The sequence below is a fragment of the Pygocentrus nattereri genome, chromosome 25 (assembly GCF_015220715.1).
Source record: "Pygocentrus nattereri isolate fPygNat1 chromosome 25, fPygNat1.pri, whole genome shotgun sequence".
Lineage (NCBI taxonomy): Eukaryota > Metazoa > Chordata > Actinopteri > Characiformes > Serrasalmidae > Pygocentrus > Pygocentrus nattereri.
In genome coordinates, this window is record NC_051235.1 from 23,225,063 (window position 1) to 23,243,431 (window position 18,369).

The 18,369-nt window shown below is 40.4% G+C and overlaps 1 protein-coding gene across 1 annotated transcript in view; it reads right to left on the minus strand.

Moving 5' to 3' along the window:
- The window catches only part of si:ch211-186j3.6 (neural-cadherin), a 374,937-nt gene that overhangs the window by 93,370 nt on the left and 263,198 nt on the right, over positions 1–18,369 (minus strand). Inside the window, exon 21 of the mRNA XM_017723303.2 lies at positions 17,780–18,006. Within this exon, the coding sequence (XP_017578792.1) occupies positions 17,780–18,006 (227 nt within the window). The remainder of the gene's footprint in view (positions 1–17,779; positions 18,007–18,369) is intronic.

Here is an 18,369-nt window from a genome sequence, read left to right on the forward strand (position 1 = left end):
CATAATAATGAAAATATCCTATACAGGTTTTTTACAGAACTGTTGACAATGAGACATTTGAGGGTGACATTTTAAGGTAGGACGTTCGACAAGACATCAAAGATCTAGTTTGAGCAGGAAGGTGCATTATAAACCATACAGAGCTCATAGGTTACTCGATAAAAATGAACAAATAAGAAACTGGGCCGTGGTATGGAGTCATGGCGCAGCAAAACCCAGCAAGCCAAATAGTGGAAGTTGATGTTTACCATGAAACACAGAGGGAGAGAAAGAGAGAGCGCAGAGGACGGGAGCAGCAGACAGTGCATTTACTAAACTATGAAAAAGAGATTCTAGAAAGTAATGCTCTTTCAAAGCCACAGTGTCTGGGGATCAGGCACCTAGAAAGAATGAGAAATAAGAAATGAAATTGAAAGAGGCTCTACGCCCTAACATTAGCATACTGAGTGCAAAACAACAGTCAAAAGAAGAAGAAGAAGAAAAAAAAGAAATCACAGTCCTCTCTGATATATACTTCATCTCACCATAAACACACTTACAAGCATACTCCATTTCATCTCCTCCCTCACCGGCCACTCCAGGCCTCTCCTAACCCATACTTTTCCACAAGCACATAAACAGCAAGTACATAACCTGCGCTTACTGCCTCAACAGCGTTTACTCAACAGCAGGCACTGGAGCGGACCACCGTCCGGACAGTCAGACAGATATAGAGGTCAGACAAGAAAAAAACAAAAAACAGAGACAAAGTGAGATATGAAGAGAGAGAGTGGAACAGAGAATGAGGTGGAGCAGGGAGAAAGAAGAGAGCTGGAGAGTGAAATTGGAAGAGAAAGAGAGATGGAGGCAGAAAGAGACATAAAAAGATGGAGAAAGGGTGAGAGGAAAAGACTGAAAGAGAGAGAGAGAGTGAGAGAGAGAGAGAAGTAGGGAGTGGGAAAAGAGAAACAGAGGGATTTGTTTTTGTTCTTATTTTTTTATATCACAAAATGCCAGCTGCTCTTTAAATGATGTGAATGTTTCCTGATGAATGGACTGATGTAAATTCTGAAATATGAATGTTTCAGTTTCTTTTTAATTTACAGTAACAGATGTTTAGTTCAAAGCGATTTCCTTTCTCTTATTGAGATACATTTTCAGAAGTATAAGGTTTTCTTACAGCAGTGATGAAATAACATCATCAGACAAGAGAGGAGCTACAGCTTGAGCTGAAGAGGTCAAGCTAGTGTCCCAGTGTGCCTGCTGGAGTCCTATGGAGGGCCTTGCTGGGAGGCTGAGCTGCTGTTGCAGCAGCTCTCTGAGTGATTAATGACGGTGGTCTGCTCTGCTCTTAGAGCAAAGCCAGGCTTGGAGGCAAAACATGGATGTGGTACAGTACACCCAGCCCTCAGTGACACAAAACACTGTCACCATGCATACTGTCCTCTGAAACTATATACATCTCTCTCTCTCTCTCTCTCTCTCTCTCCTCTGTTTATCTTAACCTGAATGAATACTATGTGATTTTAGCTCTATTTTTATTTGTATGTGATACCCTACCTCTGTCTTATCATCCCTCATGACTTAATTCAGAATACATTATTAATGTTCTGATTGGCTGCCCAGTATTGTGCCTCATATAGAAAAGAGTCAAATTAATTTAAAATGGCATGTTTTCACAGCGTAGTTTCCATATATGGACTTTATGGACTTGGGAGTGAATGACACGTTTTGAAAGTTTTCTTTTTTTAAGAAAGTGTGGAGAATTTAGTTTTCCATGTTATGGGCCCTTTAAGTGCAAGACGCTCTATATTTCACCCCAGAAATATCTGGAGCATTCTACTCAATTAGTTCAAAGTCAGAGCTGAAAACACATCTCAAACTTTTAACTGACTAGGACTTTGGAATAAAATCCTTTTTGCTTTGAGTGACCCGATGCCTTAATTTTGTTTATATTATTAAAATAAATGGCTGAACATTTCAATTTGGCACTTTCAAAACAACCACAACAGTGATGTGAAGACATGGACAAATCTAAATCTTTCAACATTACTTTAAAGGAAATCAGGTTTTAGGTTTAAACATATTATAACAACCTATATGTTGATATCCATGTTGATATCTATGGTCTGAATACATTTGTTATTTTTGTTTGTTTGTTTGTTTGTTTGTTTTGCCAGAAGAGGCTTTGAAGAGGCAGTTTGAGCTAGCCCTCAGAAGGTAATATACCCTTTGTTAGACTGCCAACCACCATTTGTCCAATAGTAGAAGATTCGAGCACTGGCTTCACAACATTAGGTAAGCTAAGGCTAAGGCTAGTGGGTCCATGTCAGCTCTTTTTTGGCCAGCTGAACTTGTTAAGCTGGCATTACTTGAGAGTGAGCTGCGGAAAACAAAAGAAAAAAGCACACCCAGCATAGCCAACTTTAAGTGCAGAGTTTCAAAGTTTTATTACTAGAGACGAGCATTTGCTATCCTGAGGTTTATATTTGTAGATGTAAAGTATTTGAATATCAATCAGAAAACACTTTCTTTTGCACTCTCTATTTAAAATTGTACATGAAGAGTTAATTAAACTAGTTAATTAAACTCACACATGCAGGTGTGAATGGGGTGAGTAGCCCTGTAATTTGCTGTTTAAATATTCTTCTAATGGCTGGTAGATAATACTGCATTCCCTTTTTAAACCCCCCAACAATATCTGTCTGCAGAGCCGCAGAGCCACAATTTCACTCCAGCAGGATCACTCCAACAGGATCAAGCCAGTGACATTCAACATATGTGCCAAAACTTTTGGTCTTTCTTAGCGAGTTTTAGGCTAATCAATATTTAAGCTGTTTTAAGTGGATTTCCAATATACATGTGATAAATTTGCTTTGGGCTAATGTTATATTTTAAGCTTTAGGCTAAAACAAACTTAAAGCAAACTGGTTTAAACACATGTAGAGATTCACAGGGTAAATATTAAATAGACTACAGTGGTGGCCTGGGTGAATTGAATGGGGTATATAGACATATAGCTTTATTAACTTTCCCTTAACACTGGGTTTTATGTGTACACTTATATTACATATGCAGTAATAAAACTTTACCTTAAGCAGGCTTTAACTGAGCATAATACGTTTTAGGCTAAAACAAATTTTAGTTTTGAACAAACACCTGCTGGAAACCATTACGTGTTTCTTTCAGTTTCTGATGGTTATGTAAACTGCTTTGTCTTATGGTTTAACCGGTTAGCATTGGTTGATTGGTATATTGGTGATGGTCTCCCTTCCTGAAAGGTAATATGCATGGCGACATATATAATCAGCAAAAACAGTCTCTGTTTACATCGGAGATGTTACAAATGAGGAGACTGAACTCTGGTTGAAATACTAATGGGACACTCGAAACACTCAACTGTCCTGTAAAGGTTTTATATGGCACTACTGCGCATGAGCTCCACTGGCCTGAAACCACTATAGTAAAACTGCGGCTCTGTGGCTCTGCAATCAGACCCCTCTCATTGAAATGGTAGCCTTTCTCCCACCTAGCAGCCACCTAATGGTGTGTTAATTTCACATTATTGTATGGGATTTAGCCTGGCAGAAAGTGAGATGCCTTTTTTAGTAATGAAAGATCAGCTATTTAAAAGTAGGGTTGCTTAGTCTCCTTTAGAATGAAGAATGGTCCACATACATGTTTGTAAATGTTTATGTCAGTTGTCATGAAAGGTTTATGTAGGTGTCATGTAACCTTATAAATGATATCCTTCAGTAAAGTGCCTGCACTGGCCATCTTATCAAAAACACCTACCATATAGGCCCATTTTGTAGGTTTAGCATTTCTGACTGTAGACTATGTACATCTGTTGTTGCACAATTCATCAGCCCCCCTCAACCACCATAGGACCACCACTGCTAACCAGAGATTATTTGGGTGGTAGACTATTCCCAACACAGCAGTGACACTGCCATGTGGTTGCTGTGGTTTTTAAACACCTGCTGGGTTGGGAATATTCTGCCAACCTAGAATTTCCAGCCAACAGTGATCCTGTTGTCAGAAACTACCCACTGATAAAGCCCTATCATAAATCGTTCATGGAAAAAAGAGCTAGTCTAGTCTCTGACTGGGTAAGTGATTGTAATCAAATGCCCAAAAACCTACTGCATGGCCTACTGCATCTGCTCGAATTGGCCTGCCCAACTGACCACACATTTATTCATTCATTCCTTCACAGTATATTGCTCAGCGGTTCACCCCGTACATCTGACAGCTGTTTCTATCTGAGCTTCTGATGGCGCTCAAATGTGCAGTATTTAAAGGTTAAAATGTTCTACGACACCACGAGTTAAACATCCAGTACTCTCTTAGCTCTCCATCCCAGCCTCCCACCATCGTCCGCTGGGCCCGGGGGGCTTTCTATTTAACATACAAAGTGTGGGCCAGCGTCGGGCGCATAGGCCTCTCACTGCCACTTTCATGTGCTAATGCCTGCTGAGGAGGTGATTTGCATGTATTACCTGCAAGGTTAACCACTGCAAAAAGGATTCATTTCATCTGAGCTCCGAAACACCCAACCAGACCCTCATACCTCACACCAGCCAGATGGAGCATGGGAACATGAGAGAGAGCGAGAGAGAGAGAGAGAGCGAGAGAGAGAGCGAGAGAGAGAGAGAGCGAGAGAGAGAGCGAGAGCGAGAGAGAGAGCGAGAGAGAGAGAGAGAGAGAGAGAGAGAGCGAGAGAGAGAGAGAAAGTGAGACAGAAAGAGAAAGAGAGAGCGAAAGAGAGAGAGAGAGCGAGAGAGAGAGAGAAAGTGAGACAGAAAGAGAGAGAGAGAGCGAGAGAGAGAGAGAGAGCGAGAGAGAGAGCGAGAGAGAGAGAGAGCGAGAGAGAGAGCGAGAGAGAGAGAGAAAGTGAGACAGAAAGAGAAAGAGAGAGCGAGAGAGAGAGAGAGAGACAGAAAGAAAAAGAGCGAGAGAGAGCGAGAGAGAGAGCGAGAGAGAGAGACAGAAAGAGAAAGAGCAAGAGAGAGCGAGAGAGAGAGCGAGCGAGAGAGAGCGAGAGAGAGAGAGAAAGTGAGACAGAAAGAGAAAGAGAGAGCGAGAGAGAGAGAGAGACAGAAAGAGAAAGAGCGAGAGAGAGCGAGTGAGAGAGAGCGAGAGAGAGAGAAAGTTAGACAGAAAGAGAAAGAGAGAGCGAGAGAGAGAGAGAGAGACAGAAAGAGAAAGAGCGAGAGAGAGAGAGAGAGAGAAAGTGAGACAGAAAGGGAAAGAGAGAGAGCGAGAGAGAGAGAGAGAAAGTGAGACAGAAAGAGAGAGAGAGCGAGAGAGAGAGAGAGAAAGTGAGACAGAAAGAGAAAGAGAGAGAGCGAGAGAGAGAGAGAGAGAAAGTGAGACAGAAAGAGAAAGAGAGAGAGCGAGAGAGAGAGAGAGAAAGTGAGACAGAAAGAGAGAGAGAGAGAGAGAGAGAGAGAGAGAGAGAGAGAGAGAGAGAGAGTGAGACAGAAAGAGAAAGAGAGAGAGCGAGAGAGAGAGAGCGAGAGAGAGAGAGAGACAGAAAGAGAAAGAGCGAGAGAGAGGGAGAGAGAGAGAGAGAGCGAGAGAGAGAGAGAGAGAGAAAGTGAGACAGAAAGAGAAAGAGAGACAGCGAGAGAGAGAGAGAGAAAGTGAGACAGAACGAGAGAGAGAGCGAGAGAGAGAGCGAGAGAGAGAGAGAGAGAGAGAGAGAGAGTGAGACAGAAAGAGAAAGAGAGAGAGAGAGTGAGATAGAGAGAGAGAGAGAGAGAGAGTGAGACAGAAAGAGAAAGAGAGAGAGAGAGAGTGAGATAGAGAGAGAGAGAGAGAGAGAGAGAGAGAGAGAGTGAGACAGAAAGAGAAAGAGAGAGAGAGAGAGAGAGTGAGATAGAGAGAGAGAGAGAGAGAGAGAGAGAGAGTGAGACAGAAAGAGAAAGAGAGAGAGAGAGAGTGAGATAGAGAGAGAGAGAGAGAGAGAGAGAGTGAGACAGAAAGAGAAAGAGAGAGAGAGAGAGAGTGAGATAGAGAGAGAGAGAGAGAGAGAGAGAGAGAGAGAGAGTGAGACAGAAAGAGAAAGAGAGAGAGAGAGAGAGTGAGATAGAGAGAGAGAGAGAGAGAGATGGTCCGATGCTAAATAAAAGGGAATCTAATCAACCTCTTCCTTTCTCTCTCTTGCTTTCAATGTCTCTCAATTTTTTTCTCTCTTTCATTCTCTCAATCTGTTTACCTTTCTCTCTCTCTTTCTCTATCTGCTTAATTGGACAGGTTTAGATATATATTTGTTATGTTTAATCTCCAAGTGATGGTGTAAACTGTCAGGCTTTAGAGCTTCATTTGAAAAGAACCCTGAGCAAACAGCACAGACCTGTAGTTACTCGTCTGCAGTTTCCACGTAAACCCCAGAGCTACATATTCACTGCTGCTTTTCATTCATTTTAGCTTACGTTTGCACTAAAAATATAGGGATAACTAACATTTTGCCAGAAAACTCAATGGCCGTCATATTTACGGTAACATTTGTTTAACTGGCTATATTATCACACATTTTTTGAGGGGCCCACAGGTTGAAACCACTCCTGCATATATGTTTGAATAAAATCTGCTAATCATTGATCTTTCCATGATGGCCTAACTGGGTAATATTTGTGCGCTGGTGTTTGTTGGTTGTAAAATTCTAACATCCTGAGGGCAGATTGCTAAATATTATATTTTCATTTAATAATGTATATGATTATAATATTTATTATATTCATATTAATTATATTTAGTTGACATTAGGTGCTGATCCAGAATATGTTTTAGAGAAGGAGGACAGAGCATAACCTTACCATTCCAGTTACAATGCAAAGTTGCACTAAGAGTAAATTATTTATCTTTATCTCTCTCTCACTCACTTTTTTCTCTCTCATCCACTTGAGTTCTTTGTTCTCTCCCTTTCTCTTTCACTCTTCTTCTCTCTGTCCCCTCTGTCCACTCTCTGTTCCTTATTTTTTGTCTCTCACTTCCTCTCCCTCCCTCTCTCTTTCACTTTTCTTTGTTCATTCTTTTGCTTTCTATTTTTCTTTCCTCTCTTGCTCTACCCTTCCATCTCTCTTCTCTCTCTTTCCCTCTCTGAATTTCCTTTTCTGTTTCTGTTTCTCTTCAACTCTCCTTCTCCCTCTTTCATCCCTCCCTTCCCACCTTTCATTCGCCCTGTTTTTCACTCTCATTCATTTCCTCTCCCTCTTGCTGTCTTTACCTCTTACTCTGTCTCCCTCTCTATTTCTCTCCCTTTCACTTGCCCCCATCTCTCTCTCACTCTCTCTCCCTCCCTTCTAGTCCTCTAATCTTTCTCTCTCTCACTTCCTTTATTTGTTCCCCCCTTTTCTCTTGCTCTACCTCTTCCTCTCCTCTCTCTGTTTTTCACTCTTCTTTTTTTCTCTTAGTTTCTCCCTTGCTCTCTCTCTCTATCTATTTCTCTCTCCTTTTCCATCTTTCTCTCTCACTGCATCTCCCTGTCCCTCCTTCTCTCCCTCTTTTCATCTCTTTCACTCTTCTTCTCTCTCTGTCCCGTTTTCTCTTTCTATCTTATTTTTGTCTCTGACTTCCTCTATCTCCCTCTCTCTTTCACTTTTTGTCCCTTCTTTTGCTTTCTTTCTTTCTCTTCTCTCTTCCTCTGTTTTTTCCTTTTTTCTGTTTCTTTCTCTCACTTTTCATCTCTTTTATCTCTTCTGTGTCCCTTCCTTCACAGCTGCTGTTCTCCCTCTCATTCTCTTTTCACATTCCTTTTCTTTCCTTTTCTCTCTCTCTGTCTTCCTTATTTCACTCTTACTCTCTGTCTCCATCTCTCCTTCTTTTACCCACACCCTCCTTCTGTTGCCCCCACATCTCTCTCTCACTCTCTCTCTCCCTTCTAGTCCTTTCTTCCTCTCTCTTTTCTCTTGTCCATTCTTGCTTTCTTTGTTCTTGTTCTACCCCTTCCCCCTCTCCACTCTCTCTCCTCTTTTTTCCCTCTAAATTCTCTCTCTATCCTTCGGCTGTCTCCACATGGCAGAAGTGCTCCGTGCCCGATGCCACTGTCAGCTCATTTCCAAACAGTGCTTTCTGAAGGGACCCACAGGGACCAGAACTACAATACCCACAATTCCCTGAGGGCAGCCAGTCCACAGAGGCAGCATGATAACACAGAAGGACACCCTGGGGAGGCGTAGAATGGGGGAACAAGATCCACGCATGCAGGCAGACGAGAGGATAAGAGAGAAAAGAGAGATGGAACTTCCTGTCACTGCCTGCTGAGAGAAAGAATCCTTCAGGTTGGACCCGTGGCTTGATCAGCCTTCTTCTCTCAAGCTGGAATGTGACACACGTTTTGCTAAGCATATTGTGCTTAAAGAAAGAAAAAAAAAAAAAGAGAAAGAAAGAAAAAACTAGAGTGAGTGCAGTGAGCAAGGATGATGAGTCACATAAAGGAAGAGAAGCAGGCTGGCAGGAACATGAGAGGAGAATAACACATACTCAAGCCTAGAACAGTAAAATCACACGCACGGCTGCACTGCTCTGCCTCTGATAGGCCCTCTCTCTCCCTACTCTTACTGCAGGAGCTGCCGCAGTAACATCAGCTCTAATGAGCAACAGGTGTGGCAGCCAGCAGGACAACACTTGCAAACATTAAAGCTGCAGAAGCCATTTCAAAACAGCAAAAGTCTCGGAAAGAACCGCAGGACGACGAGCCTCCACCAGAAGAACCTCTGCAAAAGGGAAAAATCTAGACACTACGTGCTTTCATTCTGCACATATAATTACTAGCACTTTCTGACAGAGTCTCTGAGTGAGTGATATCTCAGTAAAAATGACTGCGGCTGCCACAGTGTAGCCCGTAAGCGGATTTCCTCTAATTATCATTATTCCTTGTCACCTTTCTCGTGGTGTAGCCACCTGCACAGAGACGCAAGCAGATTAAGAATGAGAGCTGGCTCCTGACTGAGCTCGAAGAAGCGGCGCAACAGTTCCAGCTCAATTTTCTCAAACTCCCCTAACACCTCAACTGCTGTTCACCCGAGAGCTTTACCAGCCCTGATATTCTGACACAACCTGCATCATTTGCATGCCAGAGCAAAGATATGCCCTAAAAAAAGTTAATAAGTTTGCAATCAATTTATTATAATATCTAACTAATTTTGTTGCAGGTGCCTGTATGAAATGACTCTAATATGATACTACTCAAAATTTCATAGGCTTCAAATCATATAAACACTAACATATTTAAAGTACATTCAACAAAGAAGGGTTCTTTGGGGTGATGCTATAGAACATGGGTGCCCAGTCCTGGCCTTGGAGATCTACCCCTCCCTAGAGAGCTCAGATCCAACACAAGTCTTAATGCTTCAGCAGACCAAGAGATTTTGGGGATGGCCCCTTCCTGTTCCAACATGACTGCACACCAGTGCACAAAGCAAAGTCCATAAAGACATGGATGAGCTAGTTTGGTATGGAAGAACTTGACTGACCTGCACAGTCTTGAGCTCAACCTGATAGAACACCTTTAGGATGGATTAGAGTGGAGACTGCAAGCCAGGCCTTCTCATCAAACATCAGTGTCTGACCTCATAAACGTACTTCTGGGAGAACGGTCAAAAATTCCCAGAAACACACTCCTAACCCTTGTGGAAAGCCTTCCCAGAAGAGTTGAAGCTGTTATAGCTGCAAAGGGTGGGCCGACATCATATTAAACCTTATGGATTAAGAACGGGATGTCACTCAAGTTCATATGCGTGTGAAGGCAAATGAACAAATACCTTTGGGAATACACTGTGTGCACAATTATTAGGCAAGTCTTATTTCTGAGGATTATTAATTGGTTAATGCAAAATGTTAATAAACCTCAAACATGAATGTTTAAGAAAAATAAAGTGAAGTTTTGTTTTTCTAAGGAGAATATCTATATGTGCACATTTATTGGGCAGCTATAATGGTGCAGATGTATGCAGCTAAATGAAAAACACACATTTTCCCATCTCACTTTATTTTCATCTGTTCAAGTGAGAATTATAAACAAACAACTCAAAGCTTTCCAATGAACATTTCAGAGAAATAAAAAAAAAATTAGTGACCAATATAGAACTCTTCTTTTCAATAACAGTGATAAGCCTTCCATTCATGGAGTTGGTCAGTTTCTTGATCTGTTGATGATCAATTTTTTGTGCAGCAGAAACCACAGCCTCCCAGACCCTGTTCAGAGAGGTGTACTGTTTTCCTTCACTGTAAATGGAGCAGCAGTCTTCGGGCGAAAGGCAGGATACACCCTGGACAGGTCGCCAGTCCATCGCAGAGCAGAAGGTCCAACCAGCTCATCTTTAATAATACCAGCCCATACCAGTACCCCACCTCCACCTTGCTAGCGTCTGACTCGAAGTGGAGCTCTGTCCCGTTACTGATCCAGCCACAGGCCCATCCATCTGGTCCGTCAAGAGTCATTCTCATTTCATCAGTCCATAAAACCTTTGAAAAATCTGTCTTCAGATTCTTCTTGGACCAGTCTAGACACTTCAGCTTATGTGTCTTGTTCAGTGGTGGTTGGGTTTGAGCCTTCCTTACCTTGGCCATGTCTCTGAGTGCTGAACATCTTGTACTTCTTGATACTCCAGCTAGGTTCTGGAATATGACAGAACTGGAAGATAATGGGTTCCTGGTAGCTTCACACTTGATTCTTCTCAAATCCTTGGCAGTTATTTTGCGTCTTTTTTTCTCAACACGTTTCTTGCGACCCTGTTGACTATTTGCAACAAAACGTTTGATGGTTCTGTGATCACGCCCCAATATCATAGCAATTTCAAGAGTTCTGCATCCCTCTGAGAGACTTTTGGTCATTTTTGGCTTTTCAGAGTCAGTTCAATCTCTTTTTTGGCCCATTTTGCCTAAAGAAAAAACTGCCTAATAATTATGCACACCTTGATATAGGGTGTTGACCTCCTTAGGCCCTCATTACACAGATACACATCACCTGCTATGCTTAAATCCATTCAGCATTCGAGTTTATCCAGTTTGGAGTTAGAAAATATGCCTAAAAATGATAATATGGTCAAAATACTCACTTGTCTAATAGTTGTGCACACAGTGTATAGTGTATATTTGGAAAAGTAAAATAAAAAAATGTATGCATTTTTGATGTGTCAGGAATAGTTCCATAATTACTGAGAAAGCTGTAAAGCATTAAAAATAAAGTTAGAATAAAGATAATATGCAGAACGTCTCATATCTGAAAAGTCATCAAACATTAAAGGCAGATAACTGGACAACAAATTAGTGTAAATAGATCATTACAGTGTATCTTTTATCATTTAGTAACAGCTTGATTTTCTCAAAAGCTTAATATATTACATAAAAGAGTTAGAAATGGTGAGTAGTCTAGTGCTAATAATAATGTATTATATTATAATATAGTGAATATACACTAATATAGAGCATCAGGTATGTGGGAATGTATTTTGGGGGTTAAGCTGGGGGGCTGAAAGGCTGAAAGCATAATATGTACTCTCAGGAAAAATGGTACAAACCTGTCACTGTGGCAGTTCCCCTCTAGTCACTGAGGTGATACCCTCCAGGGTACATCCCAGTACTTTTATTCAGACAGCATAACTGTACCATAATCCATTAAAATGATGTTTTCTTAGTTGTTTACTCCACACACCCTGTCTTGTCTCCAGGCTTTTTATTTTATTGTTCTGTTTTAAAAATCAAGTTATGAAAAGGTACAATATGTACTTTTCACCTGGGAAAACTTAGTTAAGGTACACAGTTGGAAATTAAAAACACTCTTGTACCTCTAAGGCCACATTTACATTGTTTGAACCTTGATGAACGAAAAATGTACCTGCACAGAACCTTTATTTCTAACAGTCTACATGACATAAACAGTTATGACTTTTAACATAATTTGCATCAAACAGAATAGATCATAACATGCTATAATGTAGCGTCTGAGTTTAAATAAACATCGTGATAAAGTCATGCATTGTACTCGGTTTTGCAAACTAACTAATGTAAGATAATAATACTCATGTTAGTCTGTGAATGACAGCACTCTCAAAATGAACACAACCATTTCTCAGAATAAAAGCCTTCTCAATATTAATGCTATGAATAATGATTACAAACCCAATTCCAGGAAACTGCTTTTTACAGATATTTGATCAAAAACAGCACAAAGAAGATATCTGTAATATCTTACTTTATAAACTCTATTGATTATGGTACATATATGCTAATTCCAAATTTGATGCAACACATTCCCAAAAATTCAGGACAGGGTCAATGGAAGACCGGCAAATTCATGAAAAGACCAAAAAGCTAAACAAGTGACTAAATAAAAGAGTATTCATGGAAGGCTTAGTCACACTGCAGAAAACTGCATGAGTGAATAGTCCAACAATGTTACTCAACGTGCAACGACAAGGAATTTGGGGATTTCACCATTTTCTGTCAATAATATTGGTAAAAGACTTCATCTCTGCCCTTAAAGGGTGAGGCCAAAAACCAAAACTGAATACTCCTGGCCTTCAGTCCCTCAGACGGCACTGCATTAAAAACTGATATGCGTTGGTAATGATTATAACCACATGAGTTCGGGAATACTTCAGAAAAAACCTTGTTAGTCAACACACTTTGTCACTGCATCTATAAATGCAACTTGCAGACTGCAAGGGTGAAGGCATACATTAACAACGTGCAGGAATTATGCTGACTGACTGTTCTGGACTAAAGATCATCTAAAGATCAAACTGACACAAAGTGGAAGCCTGCAGTGGTCTGATGAATCCACCTTTCAAATCGTTTTTGGAAATAATGGATGTCACGTTCTCCGCAAAAAGTGCAAAAGTCAACGTCTGTCATGGAATTGGAGTGTGTTAGTGGGTAACTTGCACTTCTGTGAAAGCACCATTAATGCTGAGGGGCACATATGCATTTAGCAGGAGACATATGCTGTCTTATAAACAATGTCTTTTTAAGGGACAAACAAATTCTGCATATGTTACAAAAGCGTGGGTTTGCAGTAAGAGAGGGGAGGTGCTAGACTGGCCTGCCTGCAGTCCAGACTTGTCTCCCTTTGAAAACTTGTGGAGCAATTATTAAGCACAATATACAAAGATGGAGACCCTGGACTGTTGAGCAGTTGAAGTGTTATATCGCTGTTGTCAGAACAAAACCTCGTATCTATTTTTAATAATAATAAATTATTATATTTCTGGTTTCACTGACTTTAATTGTAAAGTAATTTTTTTCCTTCTCCTGTAAAGTTACCATTTTGGAGGTTTTGTTCTGACAGCAGCGACCACAAATGGGAAAACTTCCACTTTCACAACTACAAAAACTGGTGTCCTCACTTTCTAAATGATTCCATGCTCCATCCCAGCTTTTTAGAACAGTACATCTTTGTACTGTTTTGAAAGGAATACAGGTCAACAATACAGGTTTCCTACTTTTTTGAAACTTTTTGTAACTGGGTTTGTATTATTATTCTTTTTACCAGTCTCCAAGTCTCCTTCCTGTCTAATGATATTTTGCCTAATGGAATCTTGGGAGAATCATGATTAAGTCTCTGGAGCTATAAAAGATCAACATTTCAGCGATAAAACGTTCCTCTGGGACAGGTTTTCACAGTAGCATATCTCAATGTTCCATCCATGTAAGGCTCTTTGGGGCTGCAGCTCTCGAACGTTTTTAGCCAAAAGCATTGTCAGAAAACTCTGACTTTAGTTGTGTATCTAATCTACAGATTTAATTTGTTATTGAATAATAACTTTAGAAATGACAATTACTATTATGACACACATTTATTATTATGACAAACGTTTTAATCCTGGTGAACCAGAACATGTATGAGGACATTTCTTGTTGCACCACATCTTCATTCAAATTTCACCTCTAACATACAACAGATAACAAGCTTCCCTGCAAATGAGCAGCGTTCTCCATGTTTTTCACACGTTTGCTTTCTGTCTCCTTCGCTATAGCTCTCCAGCACCACAGGGGTGGGTGGGGCTTTCCTCTTCTCCTTTCCACCTGTCAGTGAGCATTTACACCATCTCTGACACTTCACAAAGGTGTGTGTGAGTGTGTTGAGGCAGGGGGTTAAGAGGGCAGGATGGAAAGAATGAACCCCAGGGAGATGAGCAACGTATGCCTCAATTCTCTTCCCTTACTCCAGCAGAGCCACAGGGGAATCCTAGGATCTTTAAAGCCTGGGGGGGGGGGGGGTTGCAATGAAAGCTGTGAAAGATATGGGGGTGGGGGGTTTAAACTTTAAGAGATCATGGAAGAGGATTAAGCATCATTTAAAAGTTAGCGACACGAGGGCCCTCTCTCTGTCTCTGTCTTCCTCTCATCATCCGCTCTGAGCTTATATCATGCCCTACTTCACCCAACCCACAAACAGCCGTCACAACCGCCAAAAATAGAGCCGCGCAATTACACGCGATTCTGAGAGGCTTTAATGTGTCTCAGTCTCTTCCCTCCCATCCACATCTCACCTTTTCTTTTAACGCAAGCAAACAAGCCAAGTCTGACAGGGTTCACACTTTGCAGGAAGTTTAAGGAGTTCAGATAAACTGATGAGCTGTAGATCACACTTCATAGTAATATAGAAAGCTGTATAACATTTATAATAGAATTATAATAATCCTTAGCATCCAAAATGCTTTGTACTTGAAGTAAACAACTATCAAAGCAGGTGGATTGATAGAAAATGTATCATATATGGACAGACTGGAAATTAATACACTGGACAAGTACATAAACACAACACCTTTTACTGAAAAGATGTTATTGAAACCCAAACGCAGATTCGTAAAACAGGATTCCCACATTAGTACCTGGGATCACCATTCACTTGTAGCAGTGCAACACATTTTCACTTTTTATTTTAGTAGTGAAATTTCACATTCTATTTTTAAAAAGTATGTTTTATGCTAGTTAGTTAAGTATATAAATAGATGAACACTTTGTGTTTTTCTTTATCATTTAAAATTTTTAGTTTGCCCACCCCCCAAAAAACATGAAATATTGTATAAAACATCTAGAAATACCAGCTGATATTTAGTTAGTTATAATATTTATATTAGTTATAATATTTCAGCCTATGCATTATGTATACATTAATTCTGAATAGCATAAACCAATTATTAATACAGCAAAGTATCCAAAGTAATTATAAATATCAATTTAGAAAACATTGAAAAACACTAAAGCTAAAGGTATTTTCTGATATCTGATATAAATTACAAATATGCAATTAAGGGACTACACATTTTAAACAGTATGAACAGAAATACAAAAACAGTGCAATAGCTAAAATACATTCTGAGATCTAGTTTATTAAATATTCATATTTGTAAATTGTATAATGTATTTAAATTCAAATAACAACTGTTCATATGACAAGTGATTCCAGTATTTTGAATAGTACTCTACACCATTTGGTTATTTTTATTCATCATTTAATAACTTTTTGCTGTTTGTTTAGTTTGTAATGTTTCAATCTGGAATTTATAGGCTGTAATTGAATAAAACACTTATTAATACCATTACTACATTCACATTTAGCAGATGCTCTTATCCAGAGCAACAGTTTAATGATGTTGCAGAGGGAGGTGAATGTAGCATCAGAAGTTCAAGCAGTCTTATTGATACTGTATATTGTATTTCCCTAGGATGGGAACAACAACAACTACAAGTGATTCCAAAATGTTCAGTCTAGCGTCACGTACATTTTAGACAACATTATTTAAAGCCCTATTCAAGCTGGATTGGTTTTATCCAAGGAGGTGCTGTAATATGACTGTAAGGCATTTGATTGCCTGATTTGTATAGGATAAAGTATCTGTGCAATTTCTTCAAATTACCCCAGATAGGTCATATTGAAACATCACAGGCCATGTGTTTATGTCAGCATTAAGATTAAATGTGAATCCAAAAGAATAAACAACAAAAGCTAACTTTCAGTTAATGTCAGACACCAGAGGTCAGCAACATGCAGCAACAATTTGGAGACATATGGACATGTATTTGCATTTACCACCACTCCAACTGGTTTCCTGATACATTATTTTGCAGAGAGAAACTGTCATGAAGCTGTAGCCAGCTTCTCATTCAAATTTTCCCGTTCCACCCTAAATGGTGCCACGGTTACATTCTGGCGCCTCAGGCAAGCTGGCATATGAGAATATGACTTAAGCTCCTAAAAAAAATCAAACACATTTTATAAGAAACTACCCCACTTCTGTGGAAAGGTTTCCTGCCGGAGATGTGAGAAAAGCTGCTATAGCTGAGCTAAAGCTTAAAGCAGAGCAAAGTCTGCATTTTCATTTATATTAATTTAATTTGTCTATACTAGGGCATTAGCACAGACTAAGACATATTTACAGCCAAGATGGTAAAAGATGGACTTAAAATGCTGTGGTAAAAAGTTGGTTTGATTTTTGCTTAACAATTGGGTGCCCAGCCCCTACAATTGACTAATGAAGTGGTCTCGCTCAGCTTAACAACTGCCGCCCAACAAGAAAAGACTAGCTCCAAATTTTAAATGGAAGTGTATGGATCTGCTATGTTCAGGACACCTTTCTGTTTACTTATATCTACTACCTGGTAGTCAACTTTTCATTCTCTGAAAACAACAACACCCACAACAACAACAAAAACAGTTTCATCTTTCCACGGCTGTTCCAATTACAACAGGTGGAGTGAGGCACGCTCTCCATATTAATGAGTCCATCTAGGTAAACATTCACTTTCTCCTGCCCAAACTTTCAGCCCTGAGTAATGAAAGGAAGAACAAGCGGAGGCAAGAGAGCGAGAGAGAGCGGATGAGAGAGAATAAGAGGAGCGAGTGTGCCTTCTGTCTGGTATTTCCCGGCATTAGAATTCCAAACATTAATATCCCCAGCCTTTGCCGGCTGTCCTCCTCCTCCTCCTCATCTCCCCGCTCCTTCTTTCTTGCTCTCTCACTGTTACTTCGCTCTCGATCGCTCACTCGCCACGTCACGCTTCACGTCTCATACTGATCAATGTCTTTCCTCCGAGGCCCAAGCGCATTCAAATGAACTGCTGGCAAACGGCACCTGAAGCTTTCCTCCATTTCTCTAGGCTTAGCTAGGTTTATTCTAGCATAGGAGAGGCACGCACACACTCATTTCACACAAACAAAAGGATAGCCAGTGGCAGAACGATCATGAAAGGCTTTTCAAGTTGAGTAATTAAGCTGAAGGAAAGGTTTTTCAACTTATTTCTGTGGGCTGAAGGTAAAGTAACTCATGTTACAGACCTATAATCAACAGGCAAGGGTGACAGCAGCACTAGCTTGGGTAACTGATACTGATGTTCTAACAGTTGCATTTCTATTTCTATTCCTGTTTCTGTTTGACAGATCATATATTTATAGCTACATTTGTAGACAAAGCTAGCCTATAACTTGCCAATGGCAACAGCAATTAATTATCACCCAAACAAAGCTTACAAATGGAACAGCCAAAAAAAAAGCATGGTGCAGATTTCAAAGATGAATATTTCTGGCACTTACAAGAAAGAAAAGCAGGGAACAAAAGAGCTACTTTCACAATTACTCTGAATGCCTATTACCAAGCTGTAATCAGCTCCTGCAATGCAAACCACACATTAAGGCTAATTCTCCCAATGTTTATTGCACTGTGCATTGCGGATCCTGAATAAGGAAATGTTCTACCATCTGAGACTTTGCCAATACTCAGCATTATGCATCCACATCCATACATAATGAAGGCTGGGACTTACAAGCCCCTTCCTCTGGACGCCTTACCTTCTGTTTATGTGCGGCGAGGTATCCATGTAGCCTCTCGGCGCGCAAGAAGGGGGAGGTGTGCACGGAGAAGCGCACATCCACAGTTCTGTCCCGTACTTCCATGAGGCTGAAGATGTTAATGTCATCTGGGCCTACAGAGAGCATCTCTGACAGGAAGTCCCCCAGAAGTTCATATCTGCTCCGTAAGCCTCCTCGCCGCTCCATGAACTCCTTAGCAGTGATGTCTGTGGAAAACATACAGATCAGAATCTTCTGCTGTAATGGGAATCCTCACCTGGATGTTCTATAGATTTGAATGAATAGGCAGTTATCACTTTCCTTTTCAATTCGTGTTCTAATTTGCGTTTCGTTTCATGCACTCCTAATCTGTTTATGGATTTTATGCACCTGCCTTATTCTGCTCTTTCATTAGGGATTCACTTATACAGGAATTTGGGGGAAATATCTGATATTGCCAGTGCTGATATAGAAATAGGAAATTAATAGGGTCCAGATACTTTAGCACAGTAGTCCAGTGTCAGCAAATTGTCCACTGTTCTGGAGTGCATTAAATACATTATAAAATATCAGTTTGAACCATGTGCCAA